Source organism: Colletotrichum lupini, chromosome 3 (assembly GCF_023278565.1).
Source record: "Colletotrichum lupini chromosome 3, complete sequence".
NCBI classification, from domain to species: domain Eukaryota; kingdom Fungi; phylum Ascomycota; class Sordariomycetes; order Glomerellales; family Glomerellaceae; genus Colletotrichum; species Colletotrichum lupini.
Window position 1 is genome coordinate 5,833,637 of NC_064676.1, and position 18,307 is coordinate 5,851,943.

The 18,307-nt window shown below is 53.4% G+C and overlaps 7 protein-coding genes across 7 annotated transcripts; 5 read left to right on the forward strand and 2 right to left on the reverse strand.

The window, feature by feature from the left end:
- Positions 1-512: 512 nt before the first annotated feature.
- Positions 513-2,332, forward strand: CLUP02_06509 (prenylcysteine oxidase; the record flags this gene model as incomplete). The annotated part of the gene is made up of 3 exons (XM_049285508.1): positions 513-630; positions 729-1,249; positions 1,304-2,332. 3 exons carry the CDS (start codon positions 513-515, stop codon positions 2,330-2,332), a joined length of 1,668 nt encoding a protein of 555 aa, XP_049142651.1.
- A 1,022-nt stretch (positions 2,333-3,354) lies between these two features.
- On the forward strand, positions 3,355-6,038 carry CLUP02_06510 (VID27 cytoplasmic protein; the record flags this gene model as incomplete). The annotated part of the gene is made up of 2 exons (XM_049285509.1): positions 3,355-3,373; positions 3,589-6,038. 2 exons carry the CDS (start codon positions 3,355-3,357, stop codon positions 6,036-6,038), a joined length of 2,469 nt encoding a protein of 822 aa, XP_049142652.1.
- A 911-nt stretch (positions 6,039-6,949) lies between these two features.
- Positions 6,950-8,668, reverse strand: CLUP02_06511 (alpha,alpha-trehalose-phosphate synthase 1; the record flags this gene model as incomplete). Its single annotated transcript, XM_049285510.1, has 4 exons — positions 6,950-7,159; positions 7,694-7,862; positions 7,924-8,296; positions 8,362-8,668. 4 exons carry the CDS (start codon positions 8,666-8,668, stop codon positions 6,950-6,952), a joined length of 1,059 nt encoding a protein of 352 aa, XP_049142653.1.
- Positions 8,669-11,506: 2,838 nt separating this feature from the next.
- CLUP02_06512 (transcriptional regulator) lies at positions 11,507-12,869 on the forward strand (the record flags this gene model as incomplete). The annotated part of the gene is made up of 2 exons (XM_049285511.1): positions 11,507-11,698; positions 11,784-12,869. 2 exons carry the CDS (start codon positions 11,507-11,509, stop codon positions 12,867-12,869), a joined length of 1,278 nt encoding a protein of 425 aa, XP_049142654.1.
- A 978-nt stretch (positions 12,870-13,847) lies between these two features.
- CLUP02_06513 (aldose 1-epimerase) lies at positions 13,848-14,876 on the forward strand (the record flags this gene model as incomplete). The annotated part of the gene is made up of 1 exon (XM_049285512.1): positions 13,848-14,876. The coding sequence occupies one exon, from the start codon at positions 13,848-13,850 to the stop codon at positions 14,874-14,876; it is 1,029 nt and encodes a 342-aa protein (XP_049142655.1).
- An 885-nt stretch (positions 14,877-15,761) lies between these two features.
- CLUP02_06514 (uncharacterized protein) lies at positions 15,762-16,829 on the forward strand (the record flags this gene model as incomplete). Its single annotated transcript, XM_049285513.1, has 1 exon — positions 15,762-16,829. The coding sequence occupies one exon, from the start codon at positions 15,762-15,764 to the stop codon at positions 16,827-16,829; it is 1,068 nt and encodes a 355-aa protein (XP_049142656.1).
- A 509-nt stretch (positions 16,830-17,338) lies between these two features.
- CLUP02_06515 (uncharacterized protein) lies at positions 17,339-18,171 on the reverse strand (the record flags this gene model as incomplete). The annotated part of the gene is made up of 2 exons (XM_049285514.1): positions 17,339-17,589; positions 17,805-18,171. 2 exons carry the CDS (start codon positions 18,169-18,171, stop codon positions 17,339-17,341), a joined length of 618 nt encoding a protein of 205 aa, XP_049142657.1.
- Positions 18,172-18,307: the final 136 nt, after the last annotated feature.

Genomic DNA, 18,307 nt, shown 5'->3' on the forward strand with positions numbered 1-18,307 from the left:
CTTTCGCCCCAAGAATACACCGCTGCTTTACCCCAAGCTTGTGCCGGTGACATCTTTTCTTTGGTTGCGAAGGCCAAGTGGCTATCTACCAAGATCCAGAATTCATACTTAGACCGTCCTTTACTGAATAACCTCATGTATAGAATAAAGGAGAGTATTATAGACGGCCCATTTACCGCCTCCCGTTCAGTTTCTTGCTGCATCATCTCCGTTGGTCGTACCAAAGGCGAGCTTCAACTGGACTAAATTCCAGAGCTACCAAAGTAAAGCAGCGGTTTGTTTACTCACCCTGAGTTTAATTCATTTGGGGACCTCCCGGAGACACGCCGGAGACACCTCACAAATGACGAATCTATTTCATGCTCTCCTTTCATCCTGTTCATCTTCCAAGCGTACTCAAACGTATCGCTGACACAGTTGTTCCTGACCAGTCATTCCTATCTCTCCCTTCTTTCATCGTCTTCATCTAGTTCTGTGATTCGCTACTTGTAGTCTTCAATCTACGCGACATCATGTGGGGGTCCAAGCTCTCAGCTGTGCTGTCCGCGCTCAGCTTGACACAATCCGTTCCTGCGACTGAGCTTGAGCAGGTTGTCACCGAGAATGGCGTGAAGCAAGTGGCCATCATTGGTACGTGAACCCTGCTTCATGAAAACCTTTGAAGCTCCGACGATTTGTCCATGACCTTAGCGCGTCGCCGTTCAACCCAGTACTTACACGGTATGTAGGAGCGGGTGCCGGTGGTTCCTCCGCGGCCTACTACCTCCAAAAGTTCGCCGAAGCCGAAGGTCTTCCCGTCAACATTACTGTGTTTGAAAAGACCGATCGAGTAGGAGGCCGGACGTTGACCGTCGACGCTTACGGCAACCCGCTCGAACCAGTTGAGCTGGGCGCTTCCATCTTCATCGAGGCCAATCACATCATCTATAATGCCAGTATCAACTTTGGTCTTCCCCTGAAAGAGCCAGAGTCTGGCAGTGATGGCTTCCTGGGCATTTGGGACGGTGAGAAATTTGTCTTTTCCCAAGATGATAGTTCCTGGAATTGGTGGAACTTGGCCAAGCTCTTCTGGAAGTACGGCACCGCCCCGTACAAGGCGCAGAAGCTCGTGCAGTCGACCGTTGCGACCTTTTTGCAGCTCTATGAGAAACCTCACTTTCCTTTCCGATCGCTCACGCAAAGAGTATTCGAGCTGGATCTTTTGAAGGCAACTTCCGTTACCGGGGAGCAGTTTCTCGCCAACAACGATGTAAGCACAACATGATCCTGCCTGATTTTTCGTATACTAATCGATTTGTGATAGATCAGTGAGCTCTTCTCCCACGATATCATCCAGGCAGCCACCAGAGTCAACTATGCGTCAAACCTGAAGTATATCCATGGCCTTGAGACCATGGTCTCTCTTGCCCCTGAAGGCGCTCGGCAAGTCATTGGAGGCAACTGGCAGGTTTTCCAGGCAATGCTTCAAAGGAGTAACGCAACATTGCATCGCAACACTTCGGTGACATCAATCGCCGTGAAGTCTGGCCCTTCTAGCTCCAAGTATCTACTTTCAACCAAAGACGCTCGTGCTGAAGCCGAGGCAGAGTCGAACCAGTACCCGATTGCTTTCGACAACGTCGTCATTGCGACTCCTTGGCAGTATGGAGATATCAGTGTCTCAGAGGATCTTTTCCAGCACAAGATTGATGAGGTTCCTTACACCAAGCTTCACGTTACCCTTTTCGCCTCACCGTTCCACCTCTCCCCAGAGTACTTTGGTCTCGAGCCTGGTTCCAAGGCACCCGACTCAGTCTTGACAACGCTCGGGCCTGATGACGAGGCAAAAGCTGGCTCTGAAGGTGCTGGCAAGGCTGGCTTCTACTCTGTCAGCACCCTCAGAACCGTTACAAACCCCGACACTCTCAAGGACGAGTTTCTCTACAAGATCTTCTCTCCTAAGAAGGTGACGGCAGAGTTCCTGTCAAAGCTGCTTGGCGTTGAAGTGCCGGCGTCCATTGTTGCGGGCAAAAAGTCAGAGGAAGCTGGCCAGCGCACTGTTGAACCCATCTCTTGGTATTACCCGCATGTGTTCAACTCGTACCCCATTGAATACCCGCGTGTCACTTTCCAAGACCCCATCCTGAGGGACGGACTTTATTATCTTTCGGGCGTCGAAAGCTTCATCTCGTGTATGGAGACCAGCGCCTTGATGGGGATGAACATTGCAAAGTTGATTGCCGACGATTTCTCAGAGGCCAAGGAGACACTCGAGGAGAAGATCGAGGTCGATGGTGCGCAGGAGGTACTGGGCCAAATTGAGAAGGAGGCGCCCGTGGCTGAGGAGCTGTGATTACTCTGGGTTGAAGAGTTTTGTTTCCTTCTGTTCATTTGATATCTTTCAGCATCGGGCTCTACTCACTATTGAAACATGCGTAGGACGTAGTGATCTCAAAGAACTGTATAGAATGATAGTTGTTGTTGGGCATTCTGCACCAGATTGCGTTCCCTTATTCGATTTTCTTCAAGTGAAAGATGTTTCAAAACGTCACTCACTGAGCTAGCTGCCTCGTAAATGGTTCGGGGTTTCCTCAGTGGCCAAAGCACCATGTCTTTTGGAGTACTACTCAACTCTTAAGGCAGCAGATTGTTTCTGGGGACACCTGATATGTCTGGAAACATTGTATTCCGAGCGCAGAATACTGATTTCTACTTTGATGAAAAATTGAGGATGGGATTTCACCAAACGATCCTTGTCACCCATCACCCTCCGGGTGCCGGCGTCTACACACGTGTAAGCCGGTGACACCTGTTAGACGTGCCAACAAATGATGTATAGCCTTCTTGTCGTTTGTTGAAGCGCAAGAATTACTGCCACAAGTCTGAGTGTCGTTATTGAAGACAAATCTGAGGCCTCCAACACCTTGATTCTCTTGTCTCGCAGTGGCGATATGTCTGTGAAGCAATGGCAAAGAAGCTGGAAGGGTACTGCCTAGCAGGATAGAAGGGTCCGGGTGGGTCTGGATCGGCCGCTGCCGGGGGGCCCCACGTGATACCCCGGTCCCGTGGCACCGTGGCTCAGGGACCTTGTGTTGCCGTGGCAAAAAAATTGGAAGGAAAAAGGGACGTGCACAGCCACAGGCCATTTCACCCCTCCATCATCTGAACCCCAACTCAAAAGCTCCCTCTTATGACGCATTTTCTTCCCTAGTGCCTGATCACTTTTGTTTCGTGGCCAAGGTCTGGGACTTTCCGTCTCTTTGTCCTTTTGATCAACCCAGCGGCCGGGCTTGCTTTGCAGAAATACAAAACCACGTCGCAAGAGCTCTCTGCCCACGATCAACACAGCTTTCCAAACAAGACCCAAACTTCAAGATGTTTGTCCTCAGAAACGGTAAGTTTACCCCGCTACTCACCTATCACTCGGAGCGTTCGCCGCGCCGCTTAGCCTTATCCCGCGACCGACGGCGAGGCGCATGTGAAGCGTTCGTTGGGCGTCATTTTCTGTTACCATTTCGCGATCAACGCCTTTCCACCTTCTTACTGCCGCGCCCGTTTGCGATTTCTCAGAGCCCTCAAGTACATGCTAACAACTTTTCTCTTTTCCAGTTGGCAAACTTATCTTTGGATCTAGCAACCAAGAATCTCTCATCGAGCTCCCCCAAGGACAACTCTACCTCGTTCGCCCCCTCTCGCCAAAGGGCTACTCCGAACTCATCTTCAAGGACGCAGCTGCCCGCATCCGACGAACTGCGCAGGATTTCCAATACCAGCTCGTGGTACAGAGAGTCTACGAGGAAGGCGAGGCCGAACTTCTAGCCGAGGAGGAAGGAGAGGACGCCGAGATCGACGCACTTGCCGCCGCCGAAAGAGACGAAAAGACCTTCCTGCTTGACGAGGCCCTCCACTTCCGCATCGAGATTCGGGAAGGCAAGGAGAAGATTCTGGCCTGGAGAGACCTGAGTGGTGATACTGGTGACGTCTACGAGTTCGTCTGCGACAACGTTGTGTCTCCTGGTCAAGTCGCGCAATTCGAGCGGGTCGCCAAGGAGTGCCAGTACGAGCGTAAATACCGCAAGCCGCATACAACAGCATCCGAAGTCGACCTGAAGCAATTCGAATTTGAGGACGAGCAGCCGATTCCTCCCGCAAGTCCCATCCACAGCCCTACTCTCGTTAGATCAATCGAGTCTGCCGACAGTCTGTTTGTGCCGCAAGACCCGATCACACCCACAAAGAAGGAAGAGCAATCACTTGTCCAGACCCCTACGAAGACGCCGGCGAAGATGCCTATCACACCGGAGAAGAAGTCCAAGCCGACTGGCCCTCCGAAGTCAGCGGAGGCCCCAGAGGCTCTCGACACGTACGCTACAGAGAGCTGTGAGCTTCACTTCTACGACCATCCCTCTGGCTCCTTTATCCAGCAAGCTGCCGCTGTCACTGCCACCGTCACCGAAGTTGGAAAGTGGGAGTACTGGCTGCAAATCGAAAGCGAGGACCGCGCTTGGTTGGGCATCCCGATTATCGCAGATATCAACCCTGTCTTCAACTTTGAGTTCTTGTCCTTCATCTTCAACCACTTCTCTGCCGATGGCTCAGCATACTCTTGGCTGCTCCGTTTCAAGGACCAGCCGACTTTGGAACGTTTCCAAGAAGCTCTTCTCCGAGCTTTGTGGGAGCAGCTGAACGAGGTCAAGTGGGAAAAGAAGACGGACAGAGAGCAGGAGTACATTACCTCCGCTTTCAATGATTTGGTTATGGAAGATACACCCGAAGAGCAGGAGGAGGAGGAAGAGGAAGAGGAGTACGAAGATGCAGAGGATGATGCGCAGCGTAGCGAGCATTACGACAGCGACGAGGAGGATGACGATGTTGAGACCAAGGACGAAGATGGCAACGTTAACTCTCAGCTTGCTGTTGGCTACAAGCATGACCGGTCCTTCGTCGTGCGCGGATCCAAGATCGGCGTCTTCAAGCACACGGCGAACAACAATCTCGAGTTCTCCACCAACATTTCCAAGGTCGAGACTCCCAAGGGCACACTGTTCAGCCCCAAGAAGGTCATGCTTCACAACGAGGATCGCAACATGATTCTTCAGAACGAGTCGGATCCCAATAAGCTGTATCGTATGGATCTCGAGTACGGCAAGGTCGTTGACGAGTGGAATGTTCATGAGGACATTCCTGTTCTCAACTTTGCTCCCGAGAACAAGTTTGCCCAGATGACTCACGAGCCGACCTTCCTTGGTATCTCGAAAAATGCCCTCTACCGCGTCGACCCCCGTTTATCCGGCACCAAGCTGGTTGATTCTCAGCTGAAGCAGTACGTTTCCAAGAACGACTTCTCGGCTATCTCTACTACGGAGAAGGGATACATCGCCGTCGCTTCCAACAAGGGCGATGTACGCCTCTTCGATCGCCTAGGAATCAACGCCAAAACCCACATCCCCGCTCTCGGTGAAGCCATTCTCGGTCTCGACACATCCGCCGACGGTCGCTGGGTCCTCGCCACCTGCCGAACGTACATCCTGCTCATCGACGCGATGCAAAAGTCTGGCAAGAACGAGGGCAAGCTTGGTTTCGAAAAGTCTTTCGCGGCTTCCGACAAGCCTCAACCTCGCCGCCTGGCTCTGACACCCGAGCACGTTGCCCAGTTCGCCCACGAGACCGGCAAGCCTGTGTCATTCACACCTGCGCGCTTCAACGCCGGCGAGGGCGTCGAGGAGACGAGCATCATCACCGCCACCGGCCCGTACATTGTGGAGTGGAGCCTGAAGAAGGTCCTGCGCGGAGCCAAGGCCGCCTACCGCATCAAGCGCTACGCTGAAGAGGTCAAGGCCGACGACTTCAAGTTCGGAACGGACAAGAACGTCATCGTCGCCCTCCCCAACGAGGTCAACATGGTCGGCAAGCAGGGTCTCAAGCGCCCTACTCGCGAGAGCATCGCCGGCAACTTTGCACAGCTCAGCATGGGCCGCAGGGATTCTGGACGGATCACGACGCCCAAGAGCGGTCGGTACAAGTTGGGCAAGGAGGATATCGTCGCGTCGCCGTACTGAGTTAGGCGAGAGAGTGGTCTTCTTTGTGTGTTATGTGTGATGCGTTCATGTTGGACTATTTGATCCCCACGATGGCGTTTCCAAGGTTGAGAGTACGCTGAATTTGCGTAGCGCAAAGGGACGGGTGTGTGATGAGGGAGGATGACGGGGGCTTTACGGGACGGACTTACGGCACAACACGTTTACCTCTTTTCTATTATTTCTTCTTCTTCTTGCTCTGTGCCGCCGGGTATCTTCACTCTTGCTTGCTTTTTCACTTCGTTGCCTCCTCTCTCTCTTGATATTTCACCATGACGAGAAGAAGGGGTACTTTTCTAGATACCTTTTGAAGAGCTCCGCGAGTGAGCAAGCTTTGGTGGTTTGTTCCTCACTGCATTTCTTGTTCAGGCAAATGCGAAATTAGCCGGTTTTTCTCAAATTCATACAATTTTGAATTCCCATGAACTCTGATTGCTCTTCGTTGCTTGCCTTTGATACTGTGCGTTTGGTCGTTCACATAGTGGGCTGGTTTGCAATGGTCCACAGCTCTCGTGAAACAAGTAGATAGTAGATAGTCTATTACGGTTATGCCCCCTAGAGAAATCAAATCAAAACAAATGCATTGGAAAGACCTCATGTACGACACATTTCCCTCTCAATGCGACCCGTCCATCCATATTGCCCTCTCCACCATCAGGAATGAAACAACAGCATATGACAAAAAAAGGTCCTAAAAAACTCCGCTCGGCTCGATGCCATTGTTCCCGATCATGTATGCTTCCTCGCCCAGCTAAAATTTGCCCGAAAAGGGCAAGGTCTTCTTCTTTTCTCTCTTTCAATCATGCTTTCGTTAAAATGGGTCAGGCGGCCTCTTGTCCAGTGGAAAAGTAAATAACCTGGTTTGCAAGTTTTGTTGGATGTACAATTGGCCGTTATGCTTCTTGCTTTACCGCCTTCGTCTCCTTTGCATCTTCCGCGCCATCCTTGCTACCGGTGACGCTATCGACGGCGCCCTGAATCGCCTTGGTGACCTGACCAACCACGTTGCCGCCAATGTTCTTCAACGTCTTGGACTGCGTCGCCTCCTGGGAGAGGCGAGTCATCTCGGCGACGAAGGACTGTCCCCACCAGGATGACGTGTACTTGAAAACGTAGCGCTCGAGCTTCTTGTAGTTGGTCTCGCGCTGCTCCGGGGACATGGTCACGGCATCGTGGATGGCGTTTGCTAGCTCTTCAGTGTTCCATGGGTTGACGATGAGAGAGCCATTGAGGGACTGGGCGGCGCCGGTGAACTCGGACAGAATCATGACACCGTGACGCTCGCGCTGAGTAGCGATATACTCGTACGAGACCAGGTTCATGCCATCGCGTGTAGAGGAAACAAGGCAGACGTCGGAAACGGCGTACAGAGCTGTGAGCTCGTCGAAGGAGACGCTCTGGTGGAGGAAGTGAATGGGCATGAACTCGATGGTGCCAAACTTGCCGTTGATACGGCCGACAAGCTCATTGACCACGGCACGCAGATTCTGATACTCCTCAACGTCCTGCCTTGAAGGCACGGCGACCTGAACCAGCACAATTTTCCCGATCCACTCGGGGTGTTCTGTCAAGAAGACCTCCAATGCGTGGAGCTTCTGAGGGACACCCTTGATGTAGTCGAGGCGATCGACACCGACAATGAGTTTCACTCCATTGAACTTGCGCGTAAGAGCGTCAATGCGCTCCTGGACCTTGGGTTTCTTGAGGCCTTCGACGAACTTCTCAGGATCAATACCGATGGGGAATGCGCCAACGGTGACGAATTTGCCATTGTAATCAACACCATTGGGGGTCGTAGGAGTTCCACTACATGTGACGTCAGTTTTTGTCTAAGAGAACAAGCTTTCGCTTTTCGATTGCGTCTTACAGAATGCGAGAGCAACTGCTCAAGAAGTGACGAGCGTAGTCGTAGGTGTGGAATCCGATTAGATCGCAGTCGAGGACGCCCGTCAGGAGGGCTTCGCGAACGGGAAGGATGCGGTAAATTTCAGAAGAAGGGAAAGGCGTGTGCAGGAAGAAGCCAATCTTGACGTTCTTCTTGGAGTCGCCGATTTCCTCGCGAAGCATCTCAGGCAGCAACATCAGATGGTAGTCGTGAACCCAGATCAGATCGCCATCCTGAACGTCCTGGACGACAGCCTTGGCAAACAAGCGGTTGACTTCGCGGTAAGCGGCCCATGCGCTCTCGTCAAATGTGATTTCGCCGGGGTGGTAGTGGAAAAGCGGCCAGAGAATAGAGTCTGCGGAAAAGGTTTGGTTGTTAGTCAAGCTAGGAAATATAGAGGCAAGGGAGGGTCGTCCATACTAGAGAAGCCGTTGTAGTGCTTGTCAGCGAGCTCGTCGTCAATGAAGACAGGATGAGCATCGTATTCGTCCTTGAGACGCTGCTTCATGCCGGCAATCTCGTTCTCGGGAACTTCGAGGCCTGGCCATCCGTACCATTGAAAGCTGGTGGTTTTGGACAGACCACTGAGGCCGGTGACGAGACCACCAGAGGACATGGAGAAGGAGTAACTGCCATCGTCGGAACGCTTGATAGTGATGGGCAGTCGGTTGGAGAGCAGTAGTAGGCGACCAGGCGCAGTCTCTTCGTCGGGGACGAGCGAAGGCATCTTGGGCGATTTGCTTGGTGCTGAAGGTGTTCGGTGGAAGATGGTGGTGCGAAAGATTTCGTGGAGGGTTCGTTCGATGGGTGGCAGGTAATTAGGGAACAGCAGTAGCTAAGGTATGCTGGGGTGTCCTGTGGCGGCAGGGTAAGGTGTTAGCTGAGACTGGCTGGGATGAGCTTGCGGGGATGATGGAGGGGTAAATTCCAGGAAGATCAAGTACCCAAAACTCAAGTGACGGCGACGGAAAAAGCACACAGGGGTGGGCTGGTGTTTGTTTGATTCTCTGAAGGAGATCGAAATAGGCAGATTGGTGCTGGACACAGCTCCGTCGCAAAAGTCGTAAGCTTCTTGAGTTGCCGAGAGAGGTGGGAGTGAGTCGTGGTTCGCAGAAAAGCTTCAAACAAGGGCGACGGCGACTAGTGTATGTATAAGGTATGTTGACGGGACGGTAAGGATGCAGCGGTATCGGAAGAAGCTGGGCTGTCGGACGCAAGCTACGTGGAAACGTAACGCACAAAAACAAGCAGGGCAATGTAGGACAAGCTTGGTCTGGGTGGATGGAGAGAGAAGAGAACCTCAGGTGCGTGAAGATAGGGTGAGGTGGAAAGGGAAGGAAGACGGCGGCTAGCCAGTGGTTGGCTTGTCAGGTTGCGTTTGTTGACTGAGTGAGGTCCTGGCGGGTGAGAGGGCAGACGAGAGGGTGTTGAGAAGAAGCAAGAAAGTGCCAATCCGGTTCAGTGCAATCCAAACTAGACGGGCAGCAGCTGCACAACGGAGAAAGCTCGACCTGATGCAACACTGGCGCACTACTGTAAGGCAGAGCTTGCGTTTCCCCAGAAGTAGAGGTACTTGGTTTGTGGGGCACTCTGGGTAAAGGCAATGGAGAAAAGTACGAATGGATTTGACGCCTTTCTTAGTCTACATATTTGGTCTTATTCGGTTGGCAACATTTCAAGATAAGAGAAGAGCACCAAACGCGGCAGACGAAACATGGCTACCCAAGGTAAGCATCCAATGACCTGTTAAACTGAGGTGAGGTCAAAGCCGGAGCATACCTACTTAGAGAGCAAGGTCCTGTACAGAGGATGGTGTTTGATTTTGGGCGCTGCTGGTACTTCGTACAGATACCTGCTGCGGTGCCATCTACGTAATTTTGGGTAGAGATCCTTGTCAAATCACTGCGAGGAATTCCCGGCCCTGTCACTCTTTTCTCTGCCACCCCTCCAACCTCTCTCTACCTATGTACAGGCCGTCTCGCCTAGCACTGTCTTTCTGGCTCGGGCAGATAGACAATCCGACTGAGAGGCAATATGAGCGATATTTTTTCAACAGGTCCGTCCAGCCGAATCTATCTCACCTGCGTCTTCTGCCATCCGTTCCTCTCGCAGGACGAGCCCAAAAGACATCCAGAGCTTGAGGTGTCAAGTAGATGTACATGAGACCTGGGCACCTTCCGCCAGATGGTGGAGAATCCGGCGCCGAGATGTGGGTACTTTATCGGCGGTAGAGGAGAGAATGTTCACGATGTCTCTTGAAAATTTCCCTGCATCCACCCATCGTAATGATATCCGGTCTGTCCTGCAAATCGAGCCTCCAGGCTTCAGCTGGCTTCCCGGCGACAATGTGAGCTTGTCGCTGCCACACAAGAGCCTTCCTTCCCCCCTCAACTGCGCTTCTCCAGCTGCCTCTTTACTCTTTGGAGAGAAGAGTACCTTGCATCTTTTCGCTAAATCCCGAGGCTTTCGAAGCTAGTGGGGCTTCGCTTTTATAGCTGGGCACACATTAAGTGGTGATCGGTCCCGCAACGCAAATGTGCTGTCACCATCCTAGTATCAAATACTATCCAGCATCATCATCAACATGCTTACCCTCTGTCATTGTAGCTGTGCAGGAGCTTCGGCCCCGATTGCTGGGCATTTCGACCATTTCGTAACCAATGACATACGCTAGGTGCTTAGAGAACGATCTAGCCCAATCATCCAACCCACAAGGTCGACCAGGCTCCCTGTTTGGCTACCGCGGACTGACATCGACGGCCCCATAACTTTCGGACCAAAATGTCCTGACACCCGCAAATTCAAGTTTGCGAGGTTGACTGCGGTGTTATTCCTCGGCCCGCCCATCATGAACCGGCTTACAATCATTTCGGGCTCGGATTTGCACACTTTCAAATGATCGAGAGATGTATCATGGACATAGAACAAACGGCGGCATTGAGGGACTCCATACCTTTCTCACATTCACTCTCCGAGCTTTCGTCGGACACCTTGTACTCAATCATCAAGCTGCTTTCGAGACCAAACCTCAGCACTTATGTTTTACATAACTACACAATGTCGCAAATCACATCAAGTAAGCCCACTTTCGACAATACGTCATTGTTCCTGGCCGGCGAGTGATATTTAGGAGAACTGTAAAGGTAGCAGCCTTACTTTATCATGATTGATAGTTGCGTTGTACCTATCAAGAAAGGAATGGCTGATTCGAACACGCGCACAATACTGCCATCTCTCCTTCCTCCCGGCGCCGTTGCATCCTGCCTTCTATGTAAAAAGCTCGGACCAGGCCCGATATTGACGTCGGATGACTGCCGCCCCACTCCGGTCGAATCAGTTGCAGCTTACCCCGGTTGCGCTTGATCTGCGCCTGCCCGCGTCGCCGTCCACCTGCTGCGCTCAGACACCGTCCCTCGACGCGACTTCCTGCGCGACAGAGCCCCGAAGCTCCTGCATTCTACCCCATTCCGCGCCAAATGTCCAGTGAAGCTGTAAATTTCCTTATCGACGGCATCAACGTTCAATTGCACCATTGACTCCATTCATCCCGGCCAATCTTACAAGCATGGCCCCTTCAGACAAGGAGATCGAGGCGACGATCCTCGCCAAAGTCCGCGAGGTCTTCAAGACGGACATCGATAACCTCAACGTGAACTCCATCCGAAGGCGCGTCGAATCAGATCTCGAGCTCGAAGATGAAATGCTGTCTTCAGGAAAATGGAAGGAGAAGAGCAAAAAGCTCATCAAGGAACTCGCTGTAATTACCTAGCCCCTCCCTGGCACTGGCATAGGCACGAGCACCGCCAACAGTGTCGGAGTTTGTCTTTCTGACATCATACTAGACCGACCTCGTGGAGGGCAACGCAGACCCCGATGAAGAAGTCGAACCTAACGAAGATGAAGAAGATGTGAAGCCAAAGAAGTCGGGCAAGCGTCAAGCAGCCGAAAAATCACCGCCTGCTAAGCGCAGAAAGCGCGCCTCTGCCAAAGTAGAAGAATCTGAGGCGAGCGCCTCCGAGGAGGAGAAGCCAAAGGCGAAGCCGAAGAAGAAAGCAGCCCCGCGGAAGAAGAAGGAGGAAACTCCTGTGATCGACTCTGATTCTGACGAAGCGAGCCCTGCCAAGCCGAAGGCGTCTAAATCCACCAACGGACGTGCGGGCAAGGCTGAAGAGAGTGGTTCAGATGCCTTGAGCTCCCCACCTGACAGCGAGGACGACAAGGTCGAGGACAAGGAGGAAAAGTCACAAGAGAAGAAGGTCGAGGCAAAAAAGGATGAGGAGTCAATCGAGAAGCACCCCGAAGCTTCGAACGAGAAGAAGGCCGAGGCGCCAGCAGACGACACGACCAGCGAGCTATCGGACGTGATAGACGAGCCACCCAAGCCGAAACGCAAGAAGAAGGAAGCTGGAGCGGGCCCCAAGACCAAGGCTAAGGCCACCAAGCAGAAGAAGGCACCGGCAGCCTCAGAGAACCCTGACGATGCGGAAATCAAAAAGCTACAATCTCATCTGGTCAAGTGTGGTATTCGCAAAATCTGGGGCTTCGAGTTGAAGCAATACGGAGACGATACCAAGGCCAAGATTAGGCACCTCAGAGGCATGCTCAAAGACATTGGAATGGATGGTCGCTTTTCAGAAGCAAAGGCAAAAGAGATCAAGGAGCGCAGAGAATTGGAGGCGGACTTGGAAGCAGTTCAGGAGATGAATGCCAATTGGGGCGCAGAAGGCAGATCGTCTCGAAGCAAGGCGCGTGGCCAACCAACGCCCAAAAAGGCTGTGAAGGATGATGTTTCTGACGACGAGAACGTCAAAGACAATGAAGACGACGAAGATGACGAGGACCAAGCGTCACACGTCCCGTCGCGTGCACGAGGCAAGGCGCGAGCGGACCTGGCGTTCCTCGGCGACGACGACGAAGAATCGGATTGATGTAACGAATATTGGGATGGGACATTGCATTATGTGTTGGCGGTCCATCATTCATATGAGTGTGATTGTTGCTCATTGTATCATATGTAGCTTGGAAGCATGAGGCCTCTGGTTTTTTGGTGGCGCTACATCGCGGAGTGTCGCCCGAAGAGGACAAGGGGTCACCAAAAGGTTGTACACGATCTTAATGCACTAATTTTCGGACCACGGTGGGTTTCTCAGGAATTCGGGACAATTGACAACTTGTACATCCACTCACAGCTCGCGGATGGAGCAAACTTTCACTTCAGTCTTAGTTTCTTACCCAGCTCAAGCGGGCCTCTCAAATTGACTGTCGTGTGTATCCGCCATCCGCCAGCATCCCTCTGGTCGTCTGGGAACTTGGCAGCTTTGGATCCATCCATTTCCCCAAAAAGCCGGAGACGCGAAGACAAGGCGCAAAGCTGCTCGTGTTGTTTTAGACGCACCAGTTAGACGACAGCATGGCCGCTCGAAATGGGGCTGGGAACCTCCTGGTTCGGTGTTGAGGAGTGAGAGCACCGGCCAAACAGAGGGGAAAGCTTCCCCGCCAGGTGGTCCGTACGAATACTGGACGTCTTTTGTGTCTCCAATTTACCCCGCCGCGGGCGTGCGTCCCCGCAGACGCCGTCATTTCTCTTCAACTGTTTCCACCCCCTCCTCCATCGGCCATCCTCGTCCAAACACCCCGCTACATCGGCCAACAAGCGCAGATACAAGCAATAATAGCCTGAATTGCATGTTTCGCCATGTCAACCAGTGACGGGACTCTTGGTCGCACTCCATAAAGGGTTGCCGTCCCCTTGCCCAAAAATACAGCTCTGCGTGATTCCAGGTATCTGTCGTAGCCCTCTTTCACTTTGGACTGACAATTCCGTGATTCAACACTTCGATCGACTACCTTACCTGTCCGCATCACCAAGCCCGTTTCCCCAAAAGGCCACACATACCTTTCGCACAATGTCGGACGCTACCTTCGAGTTCCTGCCCCTGGGCGCCATCCTGCAGTCCTTCAAGGTCAAGGGCGTCAACATCGTCCAAGGCTTCCCGACCCAGGACCTCTACGAGAAGCACAACTCGCCTTACTTTGGCGTCACCGTCGGCCGCGTCGCGAACCGCCTCGCCTCGGCGCAGATCAAATCCCTCAACGGGGGGAAGACGTACAAGCTCGCCGCCAACGACGGCAACAACAACCTGCACGGCGGCGCCAAGCCCTGGAGCTCCAAGGTCTGGGAGGGTCCCAAGCCCGTCGGCGTCCGCGCGATCCCGGGCGTCGAGGGTCTCCAGGGTGGCGAGAGCGTCCAGTTCTCGCTCACCAGCGAGGACGGCGACGAAGGGTTCCCCGGAAAGGTTCAGGTAAAGGTCATCTACACGGCCGGCACGCAGCAGGTGGACGGCAAGGAGGTCTCGGTGCTGGGCATGGAGTACGAGGCGCAGCTCGTCGACGGCGCCGAGGAGACGGCTATCAACATGACGAACCACTCGTACTTTAATCTCACGGGCGACGAGACCTTTGCTGGCACCGTCGCGACGCTGGCGACGAACGCGTACCTTCCCCGCGAGGACGGTATTCCCACCGGCGGGCCGGCGCCCTTTCCGGGCATCGAGGGCGGTAAGCCGTTTGAGCTCGGCGTCGAGGCCCCCGCGGTGGACGACTGCTTTGTCGTCGTCGAGGAGAAGGAGGCTGGCGCGGTGCCGATCGATACCCGCCAAGCGCCGCTGAAGCTGCACGTGCACGCGAAGCACCCCAAGAACGAGGTCAACCTCGAGGTTCTCAGCACGGAGCCGGCGTTCCAGTTTTACACGGGCGAGGGGATCGATGTGCCCGCCGTGGGAGGGGTTGCGGCGCGGGGCAAGAGGAGCGGGTTCTGTGTCGAGCCGAGTCGGTGGGTGAATGCGGTTAATGTGGATGAGTGGAAGGGCCAGATGTTGTTGAAGAAGGGGGAGACGTATGGTACGAGGATTGTGTACAAGGCTTGGAGCGAGTAGAGAGACTTTGGAAGTTATTGGTACTGAGGGGTGGATATGACGATATCAATGAGTATCTAGAATGGATAATGAATCTGCTTCTGCTTGTTAGTTAAAAAATCTGGTAACTGATTTAACTTGGCTTTTGGGTTCACAAGTCGACCAGTATTTCTCGTGATAACCTCCTAAGGCAGAGACTGCATCCGGCTACGGTATTCCTGAACAGCGCTTCAAGCTTTGAGAGCCGGGAGATACGGATACATTTCAGCCATTAACGTCCGTTTAGGATGGAAATATCCCGATTTGGCTGAATTTTCTGACGAAGCTTGGGGGGGGGGGGGGGTGTCACAAAAACATGGGATGAAGATGAGAGAGGTTCCCACGGCGTACATGTACACGGCGTACGCAGCTCACCGAGGGGCTCTAGCTTTGTTTTAGCGTGGGTGTGTTTAGCTTATCGCGCCCACGTAACGGTCATTTGGTGGGCATTTTGCAAGTTTGTACTCAGGAAAGGAAGGACCAGCCCAGATCCAAAGGGTAACTGCCGGATCTGCCTCCCAAGACTAAAAATATTCAATCACTTGACCAAGTTAGAGCCTTTCTTTTCAACAACTACCTCACCGTACCTTCCTTACCTAGATAACTTACGCTTCTTGACCGCCACTGATTCACGATACCCAATATCCTCGAGAATCAAAAGCTTACAAGCTTCAACTTACCTAACCGAGACAACATTCTACCAACCGACAATTACGGTCCTTCGCCTTATTGCATCGTCCGACTCATTCCTATTTGCCAACAATATCCCGAACGAGTCAGATACCTCCCTAAATCAGCCCACACCATCAACTGCCTTAAGTGCGGCGCTACCTGCGCAATATACCTTACCACATACTGCACAGCATTATGGCTGAACCCTTCCCAACCCCGACGACGACGCCGAAGCGCAAGAGAGACGAGGACGCCCCGCCGGTGTCGCCGATATACACAACCTCCAGATTCAACTTCCAGCTGCCTGCCGACCACCCCAAGAGCAGCGACGCAGAAGACGGCAGCGCAAGCCCCCACAGCAAGGTCGTCCACAAGTTCCGTGGTCTGGCGTTAGGTGGGAATAGTGGTGGGGGCGGGGTAGCCCAGCAACAGAACCGAGCTGCTGCTGCTGGACCCGGCAGCACCGCATATGATCCGACGCGCAACGAGCACAAGGACGGCAGCGGGTACGGATATTCTGACGACGACCCGTTTGCGAGCCGCAAGAGAGTCAAGGTTCCTGAGCTGGAGATGACGGACGTTGAGGGCGACAACACTGCCGTCGCTACCACTACTGCTACCACTGCTGCAGACGCACTGGTCGTCATTCCGGACCCCGATGTCAAGAGCGATCCGGTGTCTATCCCGAAATCGAAATTCACAGAAGAAGACGCTCCCACTGCTACCGCCACAACACTACTCACGAGCACACAACAACCACGCACGCATCCTTCCTTCGACAAACTACAAGATCCGAAAGCCCGAGGACGGAGACGCGCGGGCACACCACCGCTCAAGGGCCGCAAGGGGACCAACAAGACCAACCCTGCCATCATAGCCTCTGCCGCTGCTGGACTGCAGCAACAACAAGAAGACCAGGAGATGAAGACGATTGTCGACCCAGTCAGGGCTGCGCTTACCTGGAAGGAGGAGGAGATTACGATTTACGATCCAGAAGACAAGGACGACGACGGCACAGGCATCAATGGTGTCGGGTTCATGCCTACAGCCGCGATGGCATATGCACGGACGCAGAAGCGCCGCCTGCAGCTGGCCGAGTACAAGAAGAGAGAAGAGAGCGAGGCGAGGGCTAGAAGAAGTCAGCGGAGACGAGGGAGCGGTGCTGGTCTTCCTTCCAAGCCTTCTGCTGGTGGCAGCGGCGGCGGCGTGCGAAAGGTGCGCTTCACCGAATCGGAAGCCAGCACAGTCGTGACGAACGTCTAAGGACAGTCGCAAAAGGGGTGCAAGCAGCGAAATTTTTCTGCGATGAGGCCTGGTAGTATTGGGCCTTGTCGTTTGGCTTTGGTATGGCCTAGGCTGAAGGAATGGCCACGAAAGGCTTCGTATGGCGTTAGGGATAAGGGGCGTTTATGAACCATATGGGTGCGTCTATGTACGAATGGACTTTTTTCTGGATTGCGGTTCATCACTTGGATGATGGCCAGCACGATATCCCCTTCACATCACGCAGCAAAGACTGCGACAGGAATTATAGGAAACAGGGGAACAAGGAAGAATGGATGGAATGATACAAATAGTCTTTCTTTTATACCCCCAAATCGAATGGATGATGATACAGTTATTTCAACACGCGTGCATCGCGGGCCAAAGCCACTCGCAGATGCCCTTCTCTTTCGCCCTTTGCGGAATGCTATTCATACAAGGCGTGGCCCGGCAAAGGATCCCTTTGGAGATGCCGACCTTTCTTCCTCTACACCACGAACGAGTTCCTTTCACCAGAACTTGTACCAAGACTTCTGGCCGGCGGCCTTGGCCTCCTCCTCTGCCTTTTTCTGCTCAGCCTGCTGCTTGAGCTGCTCGATCTCGCGGCGGCGCTTGTCGATCATGGTCTCCTGGTAGACCTCGACGGTGCGCTTCATCTTGACGCGCTCCTGCCGCCGCTTCATCTGGCAGTACTCGTAGGAGCCGATGCAGCCGATGAGGAAGCTGCCTACGGCCCAGTTTGCCGCCTTGATGGGTGAGCCTGGTCGAGAGTTTTAGTGGCTGGCTTTTGGTATGGATGAGGATGAGTACAGCGTAGGAAAAGGGGAGGAAATATAAGTGCGAGTGTGAGTGTGAGTATGAGTGTGAGTGTGAGTGTGAGTGTGAAGGTGAGTGTGAGTGTGAAGGTGAGATGATGTGAGAGGGGGATTCCCAAATTGAGACAAGGTAGAATAGGAATAATCAGGGGAGATCTACCTCCGAAGACATATCTGAATCCTCCAACACCAGCACCGCTGGCGATACCGGTGAGAAACCCGTCCCGCGCGCAAGGCGTCTGCGTGACGGAGAGGAAGTCGTCCGATTTGATGGTCTTGACGGCCTCGCCGATAGACGGGTACCCCGGCGCGGCGGCACCGTCCTGCGTCGGGAAGTTCTTCTGGAAGTCGGTCGGGTTGAGCTTAGGGTCGGACGCCTGCTCCGGTGATGGTGATGTTGGTGATGCCGTTGTAGGTGTTGTTGAACCGGGAGCTCCCTCCCCGACTGGGCCTTGGCTTGAACGGGACCAGAGGTATAGCTTCTGGCCTTCTTTCTTGGGGCCCGGGATGTTTGGTGAGTCTGCCATTACGTGCGAAGGTCTAGCTTTTATATTTGTCTAGTGTGAATGAGATGGAGCGCATCCGATGCTGGTTCTTGTGAATCCCGACGCTTGATTTTCGGTCCCCCGGTAAAGCTCTCAAAGTCTGCCCGTGGCCTGAGAT